Source organism: Peromyscus eremicus, chromosome 15, assembly GCF_949786415.1.
Source record: "Peromyscus eremicus chromosome 15, PerEre_H2_v1, whole genome shotgun sequence".
In the NCBI taxonomy this organism is placed as follows: Eukaryota; Metazoa; Chordata; class Mammalia; order Rodentia; family Cricetidae; genus Peromyscus; species Peromyscus eremicus.
Window position 1 is genome coordinate 39,548,856 of NC_081431.1, and position 23,278 is coordinate 39,572,133.

General features: G+C 45.1%; 1 protein-coding gene across 2 annotated transcripts; it reads left to right on the forward strand.

The window, feature by feature from the left end:
- The first annotated feature begins 3,830 nt into the window (after positions 1–3,830).
- LOC131925136 (major histocompatibility complex class I-related gene protein) lies at positions 3,831–21,773 on the forward strand. 2 transcript variants are annotated; one of them, XM_059280407.1, is made up of 5 exons: positions 3,831–4,047; positions 15,316–15,576; positions 16,233–16,508; positions 20,407–20,682; positions 21,643–21,773. In XM_059280407.1, exons 1-5 carry the CDS (start codon positions 3,993–3,995, stop codon positions 21,765–21,767), a joined length of 993 nt encoding a protein of 330 aa, XP_059136390.1. In that variant the 5' UTR covers positions 3,831–3,992; the 3' UTR covers positions 21,768–21,773. The 2 variants fall into 2 exon arrangements, with proteins under 2 accessions (XP_059136390.1, XP_059136391.1); XM_059280408.1 differs by lacking the exon at positions 3,831–4,047 and having other exon boundaries at positions 15,394–15,496.
- The last annotated feature ends 1,505 nt before the right edge of the window (positions 21,774–23,278 follow it).

The following is a 23,278-nucleotide window of genomic DNA, read 5'->3' on the forward strand; positions in this document are numbered from 1 at the left end:
GACACCATGGTCAAGGCAACTCTTATAAGGAAGCACTTCATTGGGAGCTTGCTTACAGTTTCAGAAGGTTAGACCACTTCAGTCGGAAGGTTTCTCCGGTCCTGCCTGGCCCCTCGCGTCCTGCAGCTGCTTATAAAATATAACTGCTCAGCCATTAGCTCAGGCTTATTACTGACTAGCTCTTACACTTAAATTAACATATAATTCTTATCTGTGTTTATCCACGTAGCTTGGTACCTTTTCTCAGTCCTGCCTTGTCATCTTGCTTCCTCTGTGTCTGGCTGGCGACTCCTCACTCCACCCTCCCTCTTCCCAGAATTCTCCTAGTCTGCTTGCCCCACCTATACTTCCTGCCTGGCTACTGGCCAATCAGTGTTTTATTAAACCAGTGTATCAGAGCATTATCCCACAGCAGTCCACTGTCATCATGGCAGGGAAACAGACAGGCATGGCACTGGACCAGTAGCTCAGAGCTTTACATCCTGATCCACAGGCAGTAAGCAGAGAGAGTGACACTGAGCCTGGCTTGAGCATCTGAAATCTCAAAGCCCACCCCCAGTGACATACTTCCTCCAACAAGGTCACATGTACTGCCACAAGGTCGTAGCTCCTAATCCTTTCAAACAGTCCAACTGGGGACTAAGTAAGCAAATAGATGAGCCTATGGAGCCAATATCATTCAAACCCCTGCACTGCCCAAATGTGAACTGAATAAGGATGACATCAATGAACATGTGAAACCGGATGGAGAAAAGGCCATGATGTCTTAACCTTACACAAAGAACTAAAGCAACTCTGGAAGGCTGGGAATGGGAGAGGCGGCCTTACCCAGGGAAGAGCACACCAACTGGTTGTCCTTTGCCAAACAGTCATCCCTGAAAGTATACATTCAGGTAATATTATACAGACTGAAGAGGTTATATTTAGGAATATATATATATATGTGTGTGTGTGTGTGTGTGTGTGTGTATGTGTATGTTTGTGTGTGTGTGCGCACGTGCACATGTGATAACAATTAGTAAAAAAAAAAAATAGGCCATGACTTTGAAGAAATGCAGGGAGTATGTGGGAGAGTTTGAGGGAGGAAAGGGAAGGGAGAAATGATGTAATCAACTTATAATCTCAAAAATAAAAAAAGGAAAACAAAATAAGGACTTATAAAGTTATGCCATTAAATATGTATATCAGTCCTAGGAAATCTAAATTTGAGAAACAATAGAGAACCACACATACATATACCTACATGCATATACACAATAAAATCATCAAAGAAATATATACTAAAATATACCAGGAATGGTATTCTCTGCTGAGTGATCCTTCCTACTCTTCACTAATTTGCAATTAGTTAAAATGATTTTAATCTAACTATTCTTTTTATAGTCCTTTTAAAGAGTACAGTGTGCATTTTAGGGGACAAGCTACTAACAGAAAAAAAATAAACCAATGGGAACAAATACCTTGGCATGGAACTCAAGCACCATTGAGCAATAACTGGACGTCTCTGGGAGTGGCCTATGGGTACCTCTAGTTCCTAGATGGAAAACCAAGAAAAAAACAAAGGAGAAAAGAAAGGAAGAAAGAGATACAAATGTCTGAGGGGTGGTCTTCAAATAACTTCATTTGGCCTTTTATGGGGAAAGGAAGACATAGCTAAAAGTGTCCTACTTTTTAAAAAGCAAAAATTAGGTGGCTAAGCCAGGCAGTGGTGGTGCACATCTTTGATACCAGCACAGGCCAGTCTGGTCTACAGAGTGAGTCCAGGACAGCCAGGGCTACACAGAGAAACCCTATCTCAAAAAACAAAAACAAAACAAACAAACAAACAACAAATAAAAAAAATTAGGTTGCTAAGAACAATATACACTTCAGGAGGCCAGAGTTCCCACAGGCAAAAGAAAATCAAATGTTGACACTTGAATTCTTTCTAGAGGGTCTGGGGTAGGATCTGTACCTTCTCACTCCAGGTCCAGGGGCCACCTGCACTCCTAGACTCATGCCCGGTCTGTCATTTACTGTCACCATCTCTGCTTCTGCTATCACAGTTCCTTTTGGGATTCTGACCCTTTGCTTCCCTGTAATAAGAACCCTTGTGGCCCCACCCCCATTGGGAGAGATGACTCCACCCTCAACATGGGTATGGAAGAACTGCCCTCCCCTCCATGGCATGGGCCTAGGAGAGCTGGCTCTAGTGTCCAGGCCTAACCAGCTCCGCTACCACCCAGACCCACATCCTGGGCTTTGGGTTGGCCCACCCTAGCATCTACCCCATCTATGACCTGCTGGAGTGCACAGGATCTCCATGAGTCAGGGTAACAGCAGGATATCTGAGAGGAGTTTTGGTGAGGGTCCAGTGATGATGGCATGTCAGAGGCCTTGAACCAGACCCATGACTCATTGCAATGAACATCTTATGGGTGGGGCTGATTGGACAAAAGTGTCTACTGCGTGACACACCGAAGCTCCGGATGCCAGGATGAATGTAGAGGTGTTAGAAAGACAGAGGAATGAGGTGATTTGTTTGTTTAATTGTTTGTTTGTTATGTTTTGTTTTGAATTAATTTCCTGGGGAAGGGGCATGCTGCAGGGGTGAGGGGAAGATATGGAGGGACTGGGAGGTGAGCGAGATTGGGGTGCATATGAAATTCCCAAAGAATCAATAAAGAATTATGTTTAGCCGGGCGGTGGTGGCGCACGCCTTTAATCCCAGCACTCGGGAGGCAGAGCCAGGCGGATCTCTGTGAGTTCGAGGCCAGCCTGGGCTAACAAGTGAGTTCCAGGAAAGGCGCAAAGCTACACAGAGAAACCCTGTCTCGAAAAACCAAAAAAAAAAAAAAAAAAAAAAAGAACTATGTTTAAAAAAAGAAAACCTGGTGATTATACTATGTCTACTAAATAATCCAGGGTCATCTCTCCGCCTTACTGTCTTTAATTCAATTGCATCTGCAAAGTCCCTTTTGCCATATACAGTGCTACTGTAGTCACAGGTTCTAAGCTTTAGGGCAGGCCATCAGTCAACTCATCACCGGAGGAAACCAGGGTGTTTGATTCTACTGCCCCTCATGTGCATGGTAAACAGAACCTTGCTGAGTCTTTCACAGTCCTGTGGGATACACACTGGATTCCTTTTAAAGTAGAAGATGCCCAGTCTAGTGCAACTTGAGATTCTGCCCCGTGTCAGACAGCTGGGATCAAACCCAGGTCCCTGGATTGGAGCCAAAGGCTGCCGGCCTAACTGCCTTCCCCCGATTCCTCTCTCCATTCTCTTGCACTTCCTCTTTCCTGTCTAGACCTGTTCCCCGCTCCCTGGACAGCTTCAGCTGCAATTTCCTAACTTCTGATGACAGTGTGACCACAGCTCAGTCTTGGAGATCGCTTTCCTTGCAAGATGATCGGCAACCTTCTGAATCCCCCCCACAGAGCCTTTCCTTCTCCCGCTTCCACAGGCACATTGGGGGCCTCTTGTTCTAGGTGAAAGAGTAGAGGAAAGACAGTTGTAAGTGAAAATTACAGGACAATCTAAATGATACATGCTGTATGAGACGGATGGATGGGGAAATCAGACTGAGCAGGGAGTCCAAATCCTGGAAACCAAGTATCATTTTCTTTGTCCGTTGGTTAAAGAAATCTAAACTCCAAGAAAGACCAAGGGCAATAATCTGAGTTATTAATCTTTGTTCCCCTGTGCCTTGCATGTAATTGTGCAACAGTTGGGAATTGGGTGGAAAGAAGCTGACGGATTGGAGCAAGCAGTGTCTGAATTCAACAAGGGGTTAAATTTTATTGCTTTCATTTTTGTAAGTCTCTATTCTACCTAGCAACTGATGACACCAGATATGTGTCCCCGTTTTCATTGGAGAAGGCCTTTTGTATTGCTCAGTTACCAAATTTCCCATGAGCCGGTAGAGTACAAGTTTTCAAAAGACTCATCAGGGGCCTGTCAGCGTCTGAGGTAAAAGAATCCGGAAAGACAAGGACTTTAGTTGGAGTTGATGATGCTCCCGTTCCCTCTCCTCACAGTACTCTTGGTGCAGCACAGCCAAGCCCGTAAGTATCCCAAGTGCTCTTTACTTCCAAATCTAAAGCTGAAGCACGGTGGCTAATTCCTAAACTTGTGGTGCAAACTACAAAAAATCCAGGGGCAAATCTGCAGGCCCATCACACCCAAGACTTGAAGGGTGATGGACCAGCTGACCTGTTGCCCAGGCGTGTGTGTGTGTGTGTGTGTGTGTGTGTGTGTGTGTGTGTGTGTGTGTTTTCCCTCTGAGAGCTGTCTCCTTACTTTTCTGCTATAGCCTTTCTTTTCCTTGTTTCTCCTCTTTTCTAACAGTGAATCTCATTGGACTGTGATGAGAGTTTCGGGGTGTTGAACAGTCCAATGGGTCCATTGTTCAGGGTAATAGATATCTTCCTCCTCCTCCTCCAGGGACTACCGGTAGCAAAAGATCCAAGAACGATAAAGCCATAGCTCTGAGATTGTTTACTGGACATAGGAAATATTAAAAAATACATTTTTAAAAATGTTCTGGGGCTGGAGAGATGGTTCAGTGGTTAAGAGCACTGGCTGCTCTTCCAGAGGACCCACGTTCAATTCCTAGCGTCCACATGGCAGCTCACAAGTGTCTGTAACTCCAGCTCCAGGGCATCCAACACCCTCACATAGACATACATGCAGGCAAAACACCAAAGTGCATAAAGATAAATAAAAATTAAAATAAAAAAATAAAAACCCCAAGAGTTCTTCGTAGTTTAAGGAGCTTGTGTCTCTAGGGAAGCAGGAACCTTGTGTTGCCACAAACACACAAGGGACCTTGTGTGACAGAAGGCACCTGTCTTCTCGGCCCTAAGCAACTACCTTCTAGCTGGTGCTGGTGCTTCTAAAGGTGCATAGGAGAATCCCAGAACTCAGACCAGACCACCTAAGCTGCTGACTAACGTGCATGCCAGGAAGGAGCTTTTTCAAATCATCTGTGTATTAATTCTACAAATATTGATTGATAGTTTGGTATGTGCCAGATGATTTGAGGACCATAACAGCTGGATGTGGTGATGCATGCTTAGGATCCTAGCTACTCCAGAGGCGTGGGGGAGGGAAATTGTGAGTTTGAGGCCAGTTTGGGCAGCATAATGAAATCCTGCCAGAGAGAGAGAGAGAGAGAGAGAGAGAGAGAGAGAGAGAGAGAGAACAATAAAGACGAGGTTGGAATTTTCTCTGGCTTAAGATTGGCAGAGTTCACATAGCAATCAGAACACAGATCTTCTGCCTTCAGTCCGGGCCTTTTCTATGACACCGCTGGATTTCTGAGTACTCGGTACTTAGATAATCTGTGGGAAATTATAAGATAGGGTGTCACTTGGTGCTGTCACTGTTTGCCTTTTGACCCCCTTAAGTGCCTTTCTGCTCTGTTACTTGTGTTCTGGAGGCTGACAGCTACAGACTACAGCACCGTCTTTTTGCAGATTGGTTTCTGCGTTGGTTCATTTGGTGGGAGACAGTAAAGAAGAGAGACCAGAACATGGAGAAAAGAGAGATTGGGGTGCGCCTTGCTGGCCCCTTCCCTGCTTTCTATGAGTCCCTGGCAGTAGCTCTCTGTGATGGAGACTGTTTTGTTTTCCTTTTTCTGAAAGCTCACTTTACAGTTTTATGGGCTTCAGTAACTCTTATTTGCTGTTCATTTCCCTTCGATCTTAGGGGTGAAAGTGTTTTTTTATGACTGTTTCATTACTGTCTCTCCATGGGACCTATCTGTGAAGGCTGTTTCCCCGCTGTGACTCTCACTAAATGAGCTTTGAGGACAATGACGGGGAAGGGATTTCGGATTTATGGAAAATGGCTTATGGCCTACTTGATATTTGTGCCCAGTGTTACCCATAAATAAATACTTTTACACCATAGATGGATGGAGGATATGGGGAAGAGAAACCAGGATGTCTGAGACATAGCTCCCAGAAATGTTAAGATAATCCCATATTACTTCCAGCATGTCTCTCTCTTCAGCTGCGCAGCCCACAAGTGACCGCCCCTGCTCCTTCCGGGGCTCGCCTAGCTCCTGTTCACAGTCCATAGCACAGTTCTCTAACTCTCTTTCTCCCAAATCTTCCCTGAGCTGCCCTCCTTAAAGGCAGGAGGAGACAACTTCATTTCTCTTTCGGTTCTGTGACCCTATCTAGTTCCCAACAGGCACTTAAATGCTTCCTGAAAGGCCTCATATTTCAAAGGAACATTCCTAAAGCATTGAAATCACCTGTTTGAGTTACAGTGAGCTTGGACAATGCTAATGAGTCCAATTTTAGAACTGTGGTCTACTGTAGCTGCCGAATTTATGTAAAAATGACTCTTTTGTGCTTCTCCAACTCTTCTTGCGCTTCATTTCAGCTGGTGTGAAACTGAACTGATGATGTGTGTCGCTGTAATCAAACTGGGGACATTGTGCATGAGATTTCTATTGTGTAGCCACATACAGTATGTGTGTTTCATCTTGATATAGCCACAGTTAGACTCTTGATGTTATTAATAATTTAGTAGATGTTAGCCCACTGCATCAATCTACTTTATAAATGATGCTTTCAGAGACAAGGACTGATCAGAGATAAGCCAGTGTACTAGTGTTAGAAGATAAACTTGTAGACCATTTGCTTAGAAATGATCTTGAGTTTGAAGAAATAACATGAGAAAATATGGACATTTGCTAAAAACTTTATTAGACTTCGGTCTGTTTCCAGGGAGCTCTTGCCCAGGTCCATACAGAAGAAATTTCTCCAAGACCTTATTTCACTTCCCTAAGGCCCTCTTCTTCAGAGGTGACATTGAATGTGTCTAAATCTTATAAATTCAGTTAATTTATAGATCTTTCTCTTAACTAGGAAGAACAGCTGTCTATTCTTGCTTGATCACAAACCTCTTACCCTAGAGGACCGCTGAAAATTGGAGGGAGGAGGTCTAGATTAAAGACCAAACACATAACTCTTTAAATGCTTTCATTTTATGAAGCCCAAATTGAGACAGATGGCAAAGGGCGTTATTTCTGACATCTAAGTTTATATTAGAAATGACCTTTTAAGAGTGTATGTATCAAATCACATTTTGTTACAACTTCAATGAATCATTTAAAGAATAAGATTCCCTGGGTGCATGCCTTTAATCCCAGCACTCAAGAGGCAGATCGCTGTGAGTTCAAGGCCAGCCTGGTCTCCAGAGCAAGTTCCAGGTCAGCCGGGGCTACACGGAGAAACCCTGTCTCAAAAGCCAATCATAAGCCAGGTGGCAGCACAGGGCTTTAATTCCAGCATTCCTGAGGCAGAGACAGGAGAATCTCTGAGTTTGAGGCCAGCCTGGTTTACAGAGCAGGTTCCAGGACAGCCAAGGCTACACAGAGAAACCCTATCTTGAAAAAATAAATAAATAAATAAATAATAATAAAAACCAATAATAGTAAGATTCACAAAATTGAGATTCTTCTGGGAAGTCCAAGACATGTGGTCATTATTGTACCAGGGTGCATGGAAGGAAAAGAAAAAGCATCTCTGCTCACTCATTCACTCTGTGGAGCATGACAGTGGTCTCCTTGATGTTCTTCCAATACGTAAAGCATGCACTCTCAAGGATTTGGGCTTAGCTGTCTGGAAGGGTCTTTGCCCATGGACTCCTCCTTCACTAAAGATATAACTCTGCTCAATATTATCTGATCATTGGAGCCTTTTCTGGTCCCTTTAACATGTTGGCTCTCTCTGTACCATCTCCTTTCTCTGCTTTAGTTTTCTTTATACAATTTATTACCATTTGACCTTGTATTATATATTTGTTGATTGGCAATATCTCACAGGACTGGGGCTTTGATTTGTTCCTTATTGTGCCTTTAGCATCTAGGACTGTGTTTACTGGAAATTCAGAAAAGAATAATGAAATGAGATCTTGGTAACCTTTGAAAGGATAGTGTGCTAGCTGGTTTTGTGTGTCAACTTGACGCAAGCTAGAGTCATCAGAGAGGAAAGGGCCTCAAATAAGGAAATGCCTTGATGAGATCCAGCTGTAAGGCATTTTCGTTCGCATTTAGTGGTCATTGAGGGAGGGCCCAGTCCATGGTGGGTGGTGCCATCACTGTGCTGGTGGTCCTGGGTTCTGTAAGAAGGTGAGCTGAGCAAGCCATGGGGAGCAAGCCAGTAAGCAGCACCTCTCCATGGTCTCTGCATCATCTTCTGCCTCTAAGATCCAACCCTGTATGAGTTCCTGTCCTGACTTCCTTCAGTGGTGAGCAGTAATGCTGAAGTGTAAGCCAAATGAACCCCTTCCTCCCCATTTGCTTTTTGGTCATGGTGTTTCATCACAGCAATAGAAACCCCGACTAAGACAGGTAGCTATGACAGAGGAGCTGTTACGGTTTCCATAGGTGTTCCTCACAGGCTTATGTGTTTAGATACTTGGTTTTCCAGATGGAGGCACTGTTGGGATATTGCAGAGCCTTTGGACTTGGGACTTAGTTTGCAGGAGTAAGGCTGTAGGAACAAGAGTTGAGAGGTATAGGTTGACCCTGCTTCTATCCCAAGCCCAGTATTTCCTGATTGTGTAATGTGAGGATAGTGTTCTGCAAGGGCCTCCCTCCCTAACGAAGTCAATCCCAGTTTCCATGTCTCCTCCGTTATCATGTACTTTATCTCCTGAAAGTGTTACACAAATAAATTCTTCCTGCCTTACGTTGTTTCTGTTAATCAAGTACCGTGTCACAGCAATAAGAAAAGGAACTCGTCCGGAATGTGGGTACCAGAGGTGGGTCACTGTGATGGTAAACATGGCTGCGCAGTTTGTAGGACTGTGGAAGCGATGTGAAAGAGTAATATGAAAAGGTTTGGCCAGGCAGTGGTGGCACACGCCTAAATCCCAGCACTCAGGAGGCAGAGCCAGGTGGATCTCCATGAGTTCGAGACCAGCCTGGTCTACAGAGCGAGATCCAGGACAGGCACCAAAACTACACAGAGAAACCCTGTCTCGAAAAAAAAAAAAAAAGAAAAAGAAAAAGAAAAGAAAAGAAAGAAAGAAAAGGTTTGGAGCTAGGGCCAAGCAAAACCTTAGAATGCTGTACATGGAGCTTCATGGGATAGTCTGGCAGGAGCATGGAAGACCAGATGCTGAAAGAAGTGAGAACAGGCAATATTTGCTCACGAGTGTCAGATGGCAGCAGGGAATTGGACTAGAGGACATTTGTGTCACATTCTGGCCAAGAATCTATGTTCTTCCTGTGCCCTGAAGGTTGAAATGAGGCTGAATTAAAAAGTAATGCGGGCTGGAGAGATGGCTCAAAGGTTAAGAGCACTGACTGCTCTTCCAGAGGTCCTGAGTTCAATTCCCAGCAACCACATGGTGGCTCACAACCATCTGTAATGAGATCTGGTGCCCCCTTCTGGCCTGCAGGGATACATGCAGGCAGAATACTGTATTCATAATAAATAAATAAATCTTTAAAAAAAAAAATAAAAAGTAATGCTTTTCTTTTTTTTTTTTTTTTGGTGAAGAAGATTTCTAGTCAGCCCAACGTTCAGACTATGGCAGTTACTATCCCATGCTTTTTAGCCATATTACAGTGATAGGCAGCAGAAACAGAGAAGAAATATTTGAAAAGTGTGTAGTTTGACAAGAAAAGGACCACGAGGAGGGTTGTGGTCAAAGCAACTGTGGAGAAAGCTGGGATAATTAATAAAGATGTTAACACAATGAAAGAAAAATCCCACATTCTGCATCAGGCCTGTAGAAGTGGTGAGATTTCTTAAAAGCAAGATCTCATTCATCAAAGGTTCCATGCACTCCCATTCCAACAGGACCACGTAAGGAAATGTTTTTTCAGGTTCAGCTGCTCAGGTGCTCGGAAGCCAGCAGAGCCATGTTGAAAGGGAGACATCTCAAGCTAGCCGCAGAACTTGGCAGCAGCATCCCCATGGCGCTGGCTTTGCAAGCATGCACAATACAGTAGTTATCAGGTTAAAGAGGCTTGCACCAAGGTCCTAGAAAGCCACCAAGGCTAGGCATTGTGTAGAAGGGTAGGATCCCTGCATGGCGCTCCTGAGTGGACTATGTGACCAGTGAAGGTGAAGCCTAAGATGCAATAAAGATCGTGGGATGTTGAAGGGCTGTGGGACATGTGTTGAGGAAAGCTGTAAGCACTTCGGGCAAGAGTGAGACCAAGTATACTGCTGGTAGCAGAGCTGTACAGGTTGGACTCCCCAAACCCACTGGCACACAAATGACATTACCACAACCCCTAGGAACTAGACACGGAGCTGAAAACTAACACCATCTCTGTCCCTCCTTCCCACAATGCCTGAAATCACAAGGCTGGTTACCAGGAATCACAATCGAATTTACCTTATTAAGGCATTGGGTTGCTTGGACAGAACAATAGATGAACTTTGTTGACCTGGCTAAAACTGTGAGCTTGCCTTGCTTCAGCCCTAGTTTTCCTGGCTATCCTTTAGTTCTTCCCCTTTCGAATGGCCATATTTACTCTATGCCAGTGTATTTTGAAAATACATAAGGTTTTTGGTGGTGTTTTTGTTTTTGTTTTACAGAGGATTGTTGCTCAAATTCTAAATTGTCTTATTAAAAAAAAATCTGGAAAGCTGGATGGTAGTGGCGCATGCCTTTAATCTCAGCACTCAGGAGGCTGAGCCAGGCGGATCTCTGCGGGTTCAAGGCCAGCCTGGTCTACAAAGCGAGATCCAGGACAAGCACCAAAACTACACAGAGAAACCCTGTCTCAAAAAAACCTGAAGCGCTGGGCAGTGGTGGTGCATGCCTTTAATCCCAGCACTCGGGAGACAGAGGCAGGGGGATCTCTGTGAGTCTGAGGCCTCCCTGGACTACATAGTAAGCAAATGCTGAAAGATCAGAGAGACAAAGGAACAGCACCTTCTCACCTTGCCAACTCCACGAATCCTCTGACTGAATGTCTCTGAGTCCTCAGCCGAAAGGGGTCCAGCCGAAAAAAGGCTTCAGCTGAAAAGGGCCTTAGTTCCTGTCTCCTCACGCCTTATATACCTTTCTCCACCCAGCCATATTACTCCCTTCTTAGTGCTGGAATTAAAGGCATGTGTGCTTCCCAAACACTGGTAGCAAAGGCATGAATGAGATCTCAATTGCTGGGATTAAAGGCATGTGACTCCCAAGTACTGGTTTGGTTTCTCTCCTAGGCTGAATCAATCTCATGTAGTCCAGGGTGAACTTTGAACTCACAGAGATCCAGATCTCTGCCTCCCAAGTGCTAAGATTAATGGTATGTACCACCACTGCCTGGCCTCTATGTTTAATCTAGTGGCTTGTTCTGTTCTCTGATCTTCAGGCAAATTTTATCAGTGTACACCATATATCACCACAGAGGTTCACAGTTAAAAGATTGCCTGATTCTTGGGAAAATTCTTTTGGACTTCGGATTTTTCTTAAAAGATGCATTTATTTGTACTTTATAGGTGAATGTTTGTCTTTTTTTTTTTTTTTTTTTTTTTTTTTTTTTGGTTTTTCGAGACAGGGTTTCTCTGTGTAGCTTTGCGCCTTTCCTAGAACTCACTCTGTAGCCCAAGATGGCCTGGAACTCACAGAGATCCGCCTGGCTCTGCCTCCCGAGTGCTGGGATTAAAGGCGTGCGCCACCACCGCCCGGCGTTTGTCTTTTTGTATGTATATGTATCACATGTGTGCTGTGCTCAGGGGAGGCCAGAAAGGGGCGATGAATCCCCTGGAACCACAATTACGGTTTTGAGCTGTCTTGTGATACTGAGGACCAACTGTGGGTCCTCAGCAAGAGCAGTAAGCACTCTTAACCACTGAGCCATCTCTCCAGCTCCAAGATTTTGGACTTTTGATCAGTGTTGGAAGTCTTAGGACTTCGGAGACTTTTACAGTAGTAAAATGCATCTTGCATTTTGAAATGGCCATGAGCCTCTGGGGCCAGGATGGAATGCTGTGGTTTGAGTATGAAATGTACCCCCAAACTTGTATATTTAAACACTAGGTGCTCGGTTGGTGGCATCTCTTGAGAAGCTGTGCAGTCTTTTGGACATGGAGCCTAGAATAGGGTCTTATGGTTAGGGTTAAGGGTTATAGTCCGGCACACTTCCAGCCTGAGCCCTCTGCTTCCTGCCCCACAGAGATGTGAGGGAACTATACCACAAGATTGGGCAAACCCAGACTAGAGTGAGTCCAGCCGCCTTGCCTTCCCACCATTATGGACTGTACCCTTTATACCACGAGCCAAAATAAGTCCTTCCTCCCTTATGTTTCTATCACATATGTTTCCATAGAGACGAGAAAAGTAATTAAGACGGTGGCTAAGAAGTCAGACCGTCACATTTGTCATTTTTAGGCTCACCATAAGGTCCTGTCACTTGGCAGTTGCTAGGAGAGAGGACTCATGGTTCCCACTAAATGTAGAGCCATCAACAACCCTGCATGCTTTGAGAAGAATCCGAAGGCTCCTTGAACTGAAAATACAACCATCTACTTCTCTCCTCACTCCCACAACACCCGGAATCCCAAAGAATAATTATCAGGAATCATTTTTACCTCACTAAAGCATTGGGTTACTTGAACAGCGCAACAATAAAATGGTCTTTTTTGACAGGATTATCCGACCAGAACCTACTACCACCTAAGGAAGAGCTGGAGTGTGTGGGGGCCTTAGGGACTGGAAAATCAGAGACTGAAACATGTTTGACACCAGGGGGCAGGAGAGAGCACTGAGAATCCAGGGTCTAGGAGGCTGTACTTGGACTGGGAAGTGCCTCTTTCTTATAGAGTTGGGTAGTCATAGGTAGAGAAGCTCCCCATATGAGAGATCAGATTTTGATTCCTGGTTCTTTCATCACAGCTTCTAAGGTTGTCCTTACTTAATTTAGGTAATTTTGAGCAATGTACTTAATCTCTCCGCATTTTTTATCTGTGGAATGGGAATTATAGGGCCTTCCTTGAAGGGCTATTGGGAGGGCTGGATAGGTAGCCCAATAGATAGATACTTGTCTAGCTTGTGCAAAGTCCTGGGTTTAATCCCCAATGCCACATAAAACCAGATTTGGTGATGCATGTCTGTGAGCCCAGCACTTGGGGAATAGAGGCAGGAGAATCAGAAGTTCAAGGTCATTCTTGACTACATAGAGAGTTTGAGACCAGCCTGAGGTACAAGAGACCATGTTATGTTTTGCTTTGTTTAATTATTGTGAGGGTTGAATGAAACCGATGTTTCTCATTGGTATGGTACAGAACACACGGGACTTGCTCAACAAATAAATGCAATTCTAATAGTTATGGTGGAGGCACCTGCTGCCCTGTAGAACTCATTGACGGTCCAGTTGATTTGCCTTCATCTCCTTGGAGATTTCTATGTTTGTTTGGTTGGTTTTTGTTTTTGTTTTTTGAGACAGGATTTCTCTGTGTAGCCCTGACTGTCCTGGAACTCACTATGTAGACCAGGCTGGCCTTGAACTCAGAGATCCACCTGACTCTGTCTCTTGAGTGCTGAGATTAATGGCATGCACCACCACTGCCTGGCCCTTGGAGGACTTCTCAATGGACCACTTCTGTGAGGGCAGGATTTTCCTGTCCTGACTGCGTTCCATCGGTGCCCCTCTTTGGACACTTGTGTTTGTTTATGTTCTATACTTTTTGTTTCCCGGTTATACTGTTAATTCCTGGAGGGAAGAATTGGTATCTGACTCATTTTCCACTTTCTGACTTTGCCCTATATCTTGTTCACGGTAGATGTTCAATAAACATAAATCTTCTCCATGGATGAATGCCTGAAAACACGTGTTCAATCAATTGCTCTGTAATCCAGTAACTTTCCTCAGATGTTTGTCCAAATGGCCCAACTGCTGCTGTACCAACTTAAAGAGACAAAACTCCGGACAGTGGAGCAGCCAGCACATGGATATGAGAGCTGCGTGTTGGTTTGGGTGGGTTCTCCAGCAATGCCCAGCACAGACGAATAAGCAGCAAGCGCCCTTTGAGAAGCAGTTTGACTGGCCCAGCTGGACAAAGGGCCAAATTCTAGACCGTAGATTTCAGCTCAAGTGACTAATGCTGATGATTCATGGAAAGGGAAGAACCAACCCTGATTTCATAATTATTGGAGCAAGAAAGGGATCAGAGAAAATGGTGTGAAATCGCCATTTGTGTAGAACAATGATAGTCTTTCCAAATGATTCGACCTTAATGGTTATATTAAATCTTTGATCATCTGGGCAACACATTCTGGTAGATACGAATTGTCACAAGGCGTGACATACTGTGAAGAAGAGTGTGACATCGACTTCCCCTCATCTTCCCTGTTCTGAGTTACTGACTTCACATCTGTCAACAGACATCCCTCTATAGTGAAGTGCCATTTTAGAAACCCAGCTAAGTGCCGGGCATGACTTATGGCCGTAGAGGCACCAGATGGGTCCCATGGAGAATGAAATTGTGGTGTCCTTGGCCAGCAGATATGCTTCTGCCAACTCCCACTGCCCTCTCTCCCTTTGGCCTATTCACCTCTTGCTGACTCTGAGATCTCCTCCAAGATGTCACCTTCTCTGCAAAGACTTCCCGGAGAGCCCACATTGACATGCTAGCCCCTATGGTGCTACTTTGAAATCATCTTACTTATCCCCACCATGCCCTGAACTTCTTGGACGATCCGAGAGTTCATGGTGGGTGGGGAGGATTGTTTCATTTCAATTTACTTTTAATCCTTAGTGACAATCACAAATTTCATATTGATATTTAGATAGGAGAAAAAGCAGGAAAACAATAAGAAAGTAGAGAAGAAGTGTGGTTCAGTACAGCAAGGAAAAGCACTGTGCTTTTGAAAGCATCTTCCCCAGGAGGCCTGACTCTTACTTAATAGCTATCCTAGCTCCGTCTAATCAGGGAGGAGGTGTGCACACCCCCACGTGTGTAGAGAGAAGGGGGTAGAATGAGAGTACTAAGTTATCAACCCAGAGGCTTTATTGGTAAAGCAGGGGGTTAGGTTGTCAGGGTTTTCTCTCCCTCAGAGGTTCTTCAGGCATTACCCCATCCCCAGCCCAGTGCATGGTCTTTGGCCTTTCACCCAAGACCAGAACATCACACTGTACATTGCTTACAAGTAGAGGTTACCTGTAAAATTCCATCCTCGGTCACAGGGCTGAAGTATTTTCCAGGTTGTAATTCCTAGGATTTGATAATGGTATTGGAGAAAACAGTGGGATGGATGCCATTGAGTATAGATCGAAGTCATTGGTGTGGGGATTTAGTGGCATGCAGGTAATAGAGTCTGTCAGCTGTGACTCTCAACACCTTCCTTTGCCTCCTCCTCAGGGACCCACTCTCTGAGATATTTTCGTTTGGCTGTTTCGGATCCTGGTCCCGGAGTCCCTGAATTTATCTCTGTTGGGTATGTGGACTCACATGCTATCACTACATACGACAGCGTCACTGGAAAGAAGGAGCCAAGGGCTCCATGGATGGCAGAGAACCTGGCACCTGATCACTGGGAGAGGTACACTCAGCTGCTGAGGAGCTGGCAGCAGACATTCACGGTGGAGCTGAAGCATCTACAGAGGCATTACAACCACTCAGGTGTGATTACAGCAGATGAGCGCTCTCCCTCACTGAATCCTTCCCAGAAGGCCCCGGGCTGCCCATGGCCAGGGTGACCAGTTGCTCCTATCCTCTGTAGTCTTTGGCAAAACCCAGAAAATCAAGTGGATGGGGTTCAGTGCTCACCATCTCCCCTGTGGCTCTTCCACACTGTCCTTCTGTGAAAGCCCTTTATCCCTTGTCCCCATATTCCTAGCCCATTAGCACCCAACAATTTTCTCTCTTCTAAGTTTGCCCACCTTGGGTTTCATTTTCTGACGGTTGGGCTTCCCGATTTGCTTGTTTCTGCACAGAAACGTACTATATGAATTGTCCCAGAGATATTTCTGGCTCCTGCACATCTCTTGCTCCTACACTGCACTCAGAATAGCTGGAAAATTTATCAATGAATCATTCCAAAGATAGAATAATTCCCCAAGGCAGGCATCATTGTGACCCTTTGACATGCAGCAAAGTACCCCATCGATGTCTGTTAGTATGTGAGTCTACAAAACAGGAGCCTTCTGGAACTCAAATCTGTAGGCCTGTGTGGTGGTGTCTTCTAGGGCAAAGAGTGCTTCCAGCCAAGCTCCATCATCTGAGAAGCCCCTTGTTTCTGCTTTCACCCATGCTTCTACAGCTTGTATGTGTTTCAGGGCTTCACACTTACCAGAGAATGATTGGCTGTGAGTTGCTGGAAGATGGTAGCACCACAGGCTTTCTCCAATACGCATATGATGGGCAAGACTTCATCATCTTCAATAAAGACACCCTCTCCTGGGTGGCTGTAGATAATGTGGCTCACATCACCAAGCGGGCGTGGGATGCCAATCTGCATGAGTTGCAATACCAAAAGAACTGGCTGGAAGAGGAATGCATTGCCTGGCTGAAGAGGTTCTTGGAGTATGGAAAAGATACCCTAGAAAGGACAGGTAAAGAGAAGAGAGAACGGGCTGGAGAGATGGCTCAGAGGTTAAGAACACTGGCTGTTCTTCCAGAGGTCCTGAGTTCAATTCCCAGCACCCATATGGTGGCTCACAACCATCTGTAATGAGATCTGGCTCCCTCTTCTGGCCTGCAGGGATACATGCAAACAGAACACTGTATACATAATAAATAAATCTTTAAAAAAAAAAAAAAAAAAAAAGAGAAGAGAGAACGTTGTTCTCACATCGGAGAAAAATCGGCTTTGTGTCTAACTTCCTCTTTCTGCAGGTGATATTCACTCTGTGCTGAAATCCATCTCTTGGTTGGACTCTTCTGACCTGTAAGCCCCCAAGAGAACTCTCATTAGCTATATTTTTAGCAGCATCTTGACAAGCCTTAGCAATTCCACTTGTCTTGACAGAATGTAGTGCCTCCAAGGGCACCTCTATCAAGAAAAGTCCTCCGTCTCCTGCCAGAGAGAGGTCGGGAAAAGCTTTTGAAAGCCGGGCAGCTGTTGCAAATTATTTAAGAAGCAGGGGTTCACTGGGGTGTGAGTGAAAAGTTGGCCTATGAAGAGGAGCTGAGGAGGACTGGGTTTTCCTTACTTGGGGATTAACAGGACGATTCTTCTGGGTATACAGCTCATCTTCTGCCATAAATACATGATGCTGCTGGTCAACTTCAGCAAACTGCAGAATGTTTCATGTTTGATGGGATGATTCAAAATGTTTCAGGAAATTCCCTGAACACTATAGACCTTTTCCCATGAGAGTAATGTCCAGCGGGGGGACTCCCCAGAGCTGTGGCAAGCCCAGGGTGGAGAGGATGGGTTTGGACCACGGTTGTAAACATGTCTAACTGTACAGGCTTTGGAGGCAGACCATTCAAGCTTCACGGTGGCTTTCCTCCCTCCTTGCAGAGTAACTATCATAGGCTCAGTGGTTGCAGTTAACAAACCCATTTCAAACAGGCTCGAGCACATCCTATTTGAAAACAAGAATCCGAGCAGCCCGGGGGAACCTAAGAAGCCAAAACCAATATCTGAATGCTTTTCTCCACGGGGAGTGGGGGAGGGGCGGGCAGGGGGCCGAAGCTACCAGTACAAATGTCACATCTTCGTGGCTTCTCCATTCCACAAGACAGGCTACTGCCTCCGAGTACTTGTAGCCTAAATAAATAAATCACAAGAGAACTGGGACTGGCCTGAGTTGGATCGTGTGTGGCCTCTTTAGCTAACGACTGTGACCATCAGAAAAAGCTTCAAAGATTTGCAGTGGGCAACAGCGTTCTGGCAATGACTAACAGTACAGCCAACAAGGTCTAACTGAGGAGATTCACCAGGGATGTCTAGTGAGGTCTAGGGGGGGCCCCAGTAAGGGGTGGGGAAGAGCCTGAAGAAGGACACTATGAGAACAGCATTGCGCCGGCATGATCTGAAGGGCAGGAAGAGGAGACAAAGCTAACAGAGCCCCGCAAAGGTTGATGTGTGGAAAGGAGATCCTTACAGTGAGAGGTGTGGCTGTGGAGGGATGTGGCCCTGGGCAGGACTGCAACCTGGTAAGGTTGGTACTTCATCATCAGCTTGCTGCTCTCTGGCTAAGGCAGTCCAGCAGGAACCCAGGGGCAGAGCAGTTCTAGAGATACAGTGTGAAGGCCTCGGCAGACCAGAGAAGAGCAGAGGCTAGATCCGGGGGCCCACCAACAGACACCAGCTGTTACACACTGTTTGGGTAATGGTGAAAGAGGGGGAATTAAGATGAATACCTCATAGGAGCTCGTGTCGTGAAGGCTTGGAGTTATGTCTCAAAATGTGCTGTTATTTGGCAGGAGGAGTCTCTCCTGTCAGGAAAAAGTGCAGCTTCTGGAAGGTAAGCTAGCCAAGCCCCAGTCTTGAGTAAAATAGGGTAATAGTGCCTACTTCACAGAAATTAGTGAAAATAATATGAAATGTCTGATAGCCTAGGTCTGGTTAAAATCTATGGCCAGTCCTGGCCACCCTTAACCACGAGGATGTTTTAGGCTGATTCTCATCAGATAGGGAAAGGGGAGATAGTTTACTTTCTGACTTGGGTATGTCTGCCACATAGCTGTGTTAGTTATTCTTCTCACCTCTGTAACAAAATGCCTGAAACAAGTAACTTAAGAACAGGAAAGATTGTTCACAATTTCAGAGGTTTGGGTCCATCCTGGTGGGAAGGATGTGGTGAAACAGTTTACATCACAGTGCACAGGAAGCAGAGGGAGGGAGAAGGGCCAGGGCGAGATACAGCCCCCAGGGATTCCCCACAGGGGCCTACTTCCTTTAGCTAGGCCCCACCTTCTGGGGTTTCCAGAACCCCGCAGAGTAACACCAACATCTAGAAAGCATGGATTTAACACACGAGCCTGTGAGGGACATTTTATGTCCAAAGCATACCGGTAGCATTTGCTCCCAGTTGCCTGGCCTGCTGCTTGTCCTGAGTACAGTACTGGGCAAAAGGTTTGAAACGCAATCAGAGTTGCTAAAATTTGAGGTTTAGAGGTCACTAGCTAATTCTATGGATCCTGCCTGGCTCAAAAGTTGTTTGGATCAACCAGGAGGAAGCTGGATTGCATGGAAAGAATGTGGAAAGTTTGACTTCAGTGTACATGGTTTCCATTCCCTATCTTGAGTGTCATAGTGGTGTCTCAGCCTTTTGGTCAAAACCCATGTCTTGGGAGGTAGATTCATTTCTTGCGAGCATAGTAAAATGAAAAAATTCTATTGGCAGTGTTTTATTTTGAATATTGGGAAGTCTTTTCCTACAACTAAATCCCATGCCTCAGGTAAAAGACAAGGGAGGTATGTCTGCAATGAAGGCTCTTCCCTGTATCCACATGTCAGACAATAAGGTGGAGATGAGGAAGTGGGTCTCACAGATGAGTAGGAAGGTTCTCCAAATAGTGTGGTTGGTTTTGATATGGCTCCATGACCAATTTCAGCTGGAAATGTTAAGATGACACCATATGGAAAATGAACATATTAAGTCATGAGGAAGCAAGCTCACCAAGGGATAATAACCCTGGGCTGGGCATGGTGGTACCTACCCGTAATCCTAACATGCAGTAGGAAGATTGCGAGCTCAAGGCCATCTTTGGGCAGAGAAATGATGTCCCCTCCATCTCCCATCATTGTTAGAGCCCTTCTGTAATATTAATTCCTGTAGCTTCTCTGAGGGCACATGAACTATGACATGTGCTTGTATCTGATTACAAGTATCGGAGCACCAATCTGATAGCGCGGTGCGATTCAGAGCCTCCGTTGACCTGAGTTAGCTGTGGTTTTTCATTGTCACTAAACACAGAATCGGGGTCTATCGCATTCTAATCTCCAATCTCTTGGTGAATTACTTATCAAGACAGTCATTTACACATGTTGTGACTTGCTTTTCCTTGACACATAAGGGTATTCCAAAGGTGAACAGTCAACAACTCCAGTACACTCTCCAAATACTTGATGCTGTATGCCTTTTCTCCCCTTAGAGACAAAATGTGGTTCAACTCTGTGTGTTTCCTTGACTGTTCTCTAGAAGGAAGTCTACAAAATCCAAATCTGATGTTGATGAATCTGGGTTCTGGCTCATTCTCAGTTTTAGATATTTCTTTTTTTTTTTTTTTTTTTGGTTTTTTGAGACAGGGTTTCTCTGTGTAGCTTTGCGCCTTTCCTGGAACTCGCTTTGGAGACCAGGCTGGCCTCGAACTCACAGAGATCCGCCTGGCTCTGCCTCCCGAGTGCTGGGATTAAAGGCGTGCGCCACCACCGCCCGGCTTCAGTTTTAGATATTTCTTGCAGCAAAGAAAATTAACTGGGGAACTTGGCTGTGTTCCAACACTAAGTGTTTGTTACCCAGGACCCTCCCCCTTACTGTACCTGCTTCTCCCTAGAGCCTCCTGTGGTAAGAACGAGTCGGAAGGAAACTTTTCCAGGGACTACAACGCTCTTCTGCAGAGCTCATGGCTTCTACCCACCAGAAATTTCCATGACGTGGATGAAAAATGGGGAAGACATTGCCCAAGAAGTGGATTATGGAGCCGTGCTTCCCAGTGGGGATGGAACCTATCAAATGTGGGTGTCCGTTGATCTGGACCCTCAGAGCAAAGACATTTATTCTTGTCATGTGGAGCACTGTGGCCTCCAAATGGTTCTTCAGGCCCCTCAGGGTAAGTGTGGGGGTGGTGGCTGTCTGGGGAGCAAGACTGAGGAAAGAGATGGGAAGCTGTGAATCCTGGAAGGAAGGGAAGCTGGGCCACTGCCTCATCAGGTGGGTGGAACAATAGCAACAGCTTTTTTTTTTTTTTTTTTAAGATTTTTATAATTCATCGCCCCACCCCACCCCACCCCCGGAGCTGAGGACTGAAACCAGGGCCTTGCGCTTGCTAGGCAAGCGCTCTACCACTGAGCTAAATCCCCAAACCCCGATTTTTATAATTTTTATTTTTAATTTAAAGTTTTTTTTTTCTTCCCATTTTATGTGTGAGTTTTTTTTGCCTGCTTATATGGCTATTGTACCACATGTGTACGGTGTCCACGATGGCCAGAAGAGGCCATTAATTCCCCTGGACCTAGAATGATAAATGGTTGTTAGCTACCATGTGTGCTGGGAATCCAACCTAGGACCCCTGGAAGAGCAGTTTCTGCTCTTAATCACTGAGCCATCTCTCCAGCTCCAACAATGGTTCTTCTCAATCAGTGTTTCTCAGTGTTTAATTCCCGTGCTCATCTATAGTCTTATGAATTACTGAGGACCTCAAGCAGCTAACGTTTGTGTAGGTCATACCTGTTGCTGTTTCCTATATTACAAATTACATTTTTTAAAATAGCTGGGCAGTGGTGGTGCACCCCTTTAATCCCAGCACTCTGGAGGCAGAGGCAGACAGATCTCTGAGTTCAAGGCCAGCCTGGGCTACAGAGCAAGTTCCGGGACAGCCAGGGCTACACAGAGAAACCCTGTCTTGGGACTAAATAAGTAAATATAAGAGAGCATAGGCACGTATTCCACTTGCTGTCAGATGATGAGGAAGAAGAGATGACAGATGGGGAGCTTCCTGATCATCACAGTGACGAGGTTAATGCAGGCGGGAGAAGCAACTTGGAGGTTTTTCTCATTTACTTACTCACAGAACCAGGAAGAATTCTTCTAGTGGTGAACACGGTCTCTGGGACCATAATCCTCACCATTGTCCTGGCTGGAGTTGGTGTTCTGACCTGGAGAAGGTTCCGGCGTGAGAGGCATGACACACTGTAGGGGGTGCTTGTGCCCCCCCCCCCCCCCCCCCCCCCCCCCCCCCCCCCCCCCCGCTGCGGCTCCCGAGACTTCTGTTTACTGTATCTGCCACGTGAGTTCCATGTAGAAATGGGTTGGCCCTTGTGTTCGGGTCACTGGAGGGCCTGGGACAATGTTCCCTCTCTATAGAGAAAGTATTTCTTAATTTTCCTGTTTCCATAACCATTCTTCTATCCCAATCATATGAAAGTCCTCCTCCTGCAAAAGTCATTTCTCGGAATATGAAATGTTTTAAAGTCTAGGCCTTTGGAAAATAGGACTTGAGATAAGGAAGGGAGAAGGAGAAGCAGGAGATGTGCTTTTGATGGCATAGACAATAAATCCATCCATTAAACGTGTACTTTAAGCACCATACTGGCTCATGGGAACAGCAATGAAAAAGACAGCCATGACCTCATGTCATAGAGCTGATGGCGTAGTCTCAAAAGGTCATTTTCTAGCTCTGGTTTACTAGTTACTCAAGCTAGTCACAGCAATTATCAGTGAAACCCGGATCAGGCTCAGAAGCTGGTGGGCTTGCCTTTTCTTGACAGTCATGGACTGGAGCCCAACCCAAGTGATACTGTACGTGTGTGGTACTAGGTACCATGGGACCGATCCATTTGTTGTTGATTGTTTTTTACTCTTTGCTCTTTTGGCTTTTTGGGGGGCCCACCATCCAGCTCCCAAATAAATCACACACAGAGGCTTATTCTTTCTTATGAATGCCCGGCCTTAGCGTGTCTTGTTTCTAGCCAGCTTTTCTTAAATTATCTTGTCTACCTTTTGTCTCTGGGCTTTTACCTTTCTCTGTTCTGTATTTTTTTTTTTTTTTTTACTTCTTTCTCTGTGGCTTACTGTGTAGCTGGGTGGCTGGCCCCTGGAGTCTTCCTCTCCTCCTCTTTCTCGCTCCTTGATCTTTTCTTCCCAAATTTCTCCTTCCGTTTATTCTCTCTGTCTGCCAGCCCTGCCTATCCTCTCTCCTGCCTAACTACTGTCTGTTCAGCTCTTTATTAAACCAATCGGGTATTTTAGACAGGCACAGTAACAGTTACTTCACAGTAAACTTCACAAAGTAACTAAACAGAGTTACTTCACAGCTTCACAGAGTTAAAAAAAAAATGCAACATAAACGAATGTAACACATCTTCGCATCATTAAACAAATATTCCACAGCATAAACAAATGTATCACATCTTCAAATAATATTCCACAACATCCACTTACTAGAAAACCAACTAAGATAGCTGGTGGGTGAGCAATGTTTCCACTATAGAGTAAAATATGAATCCTAAACCAACTAATACATGCATCTCAAGAAGAAAGTTCCTGCTTTTTATCTTCTGCAATTTGGAAATTTTGAATTAAAATTTGTCAAGTTCTAAGAGAATCTTGAGAAAGGCCAAAACTGTCAGTGATTGCTTCTAGATTTTGCTGAATAGTGCATATATTTTGAGCTGTGAATAAAAACACATGTAACTGACTAAAACCTT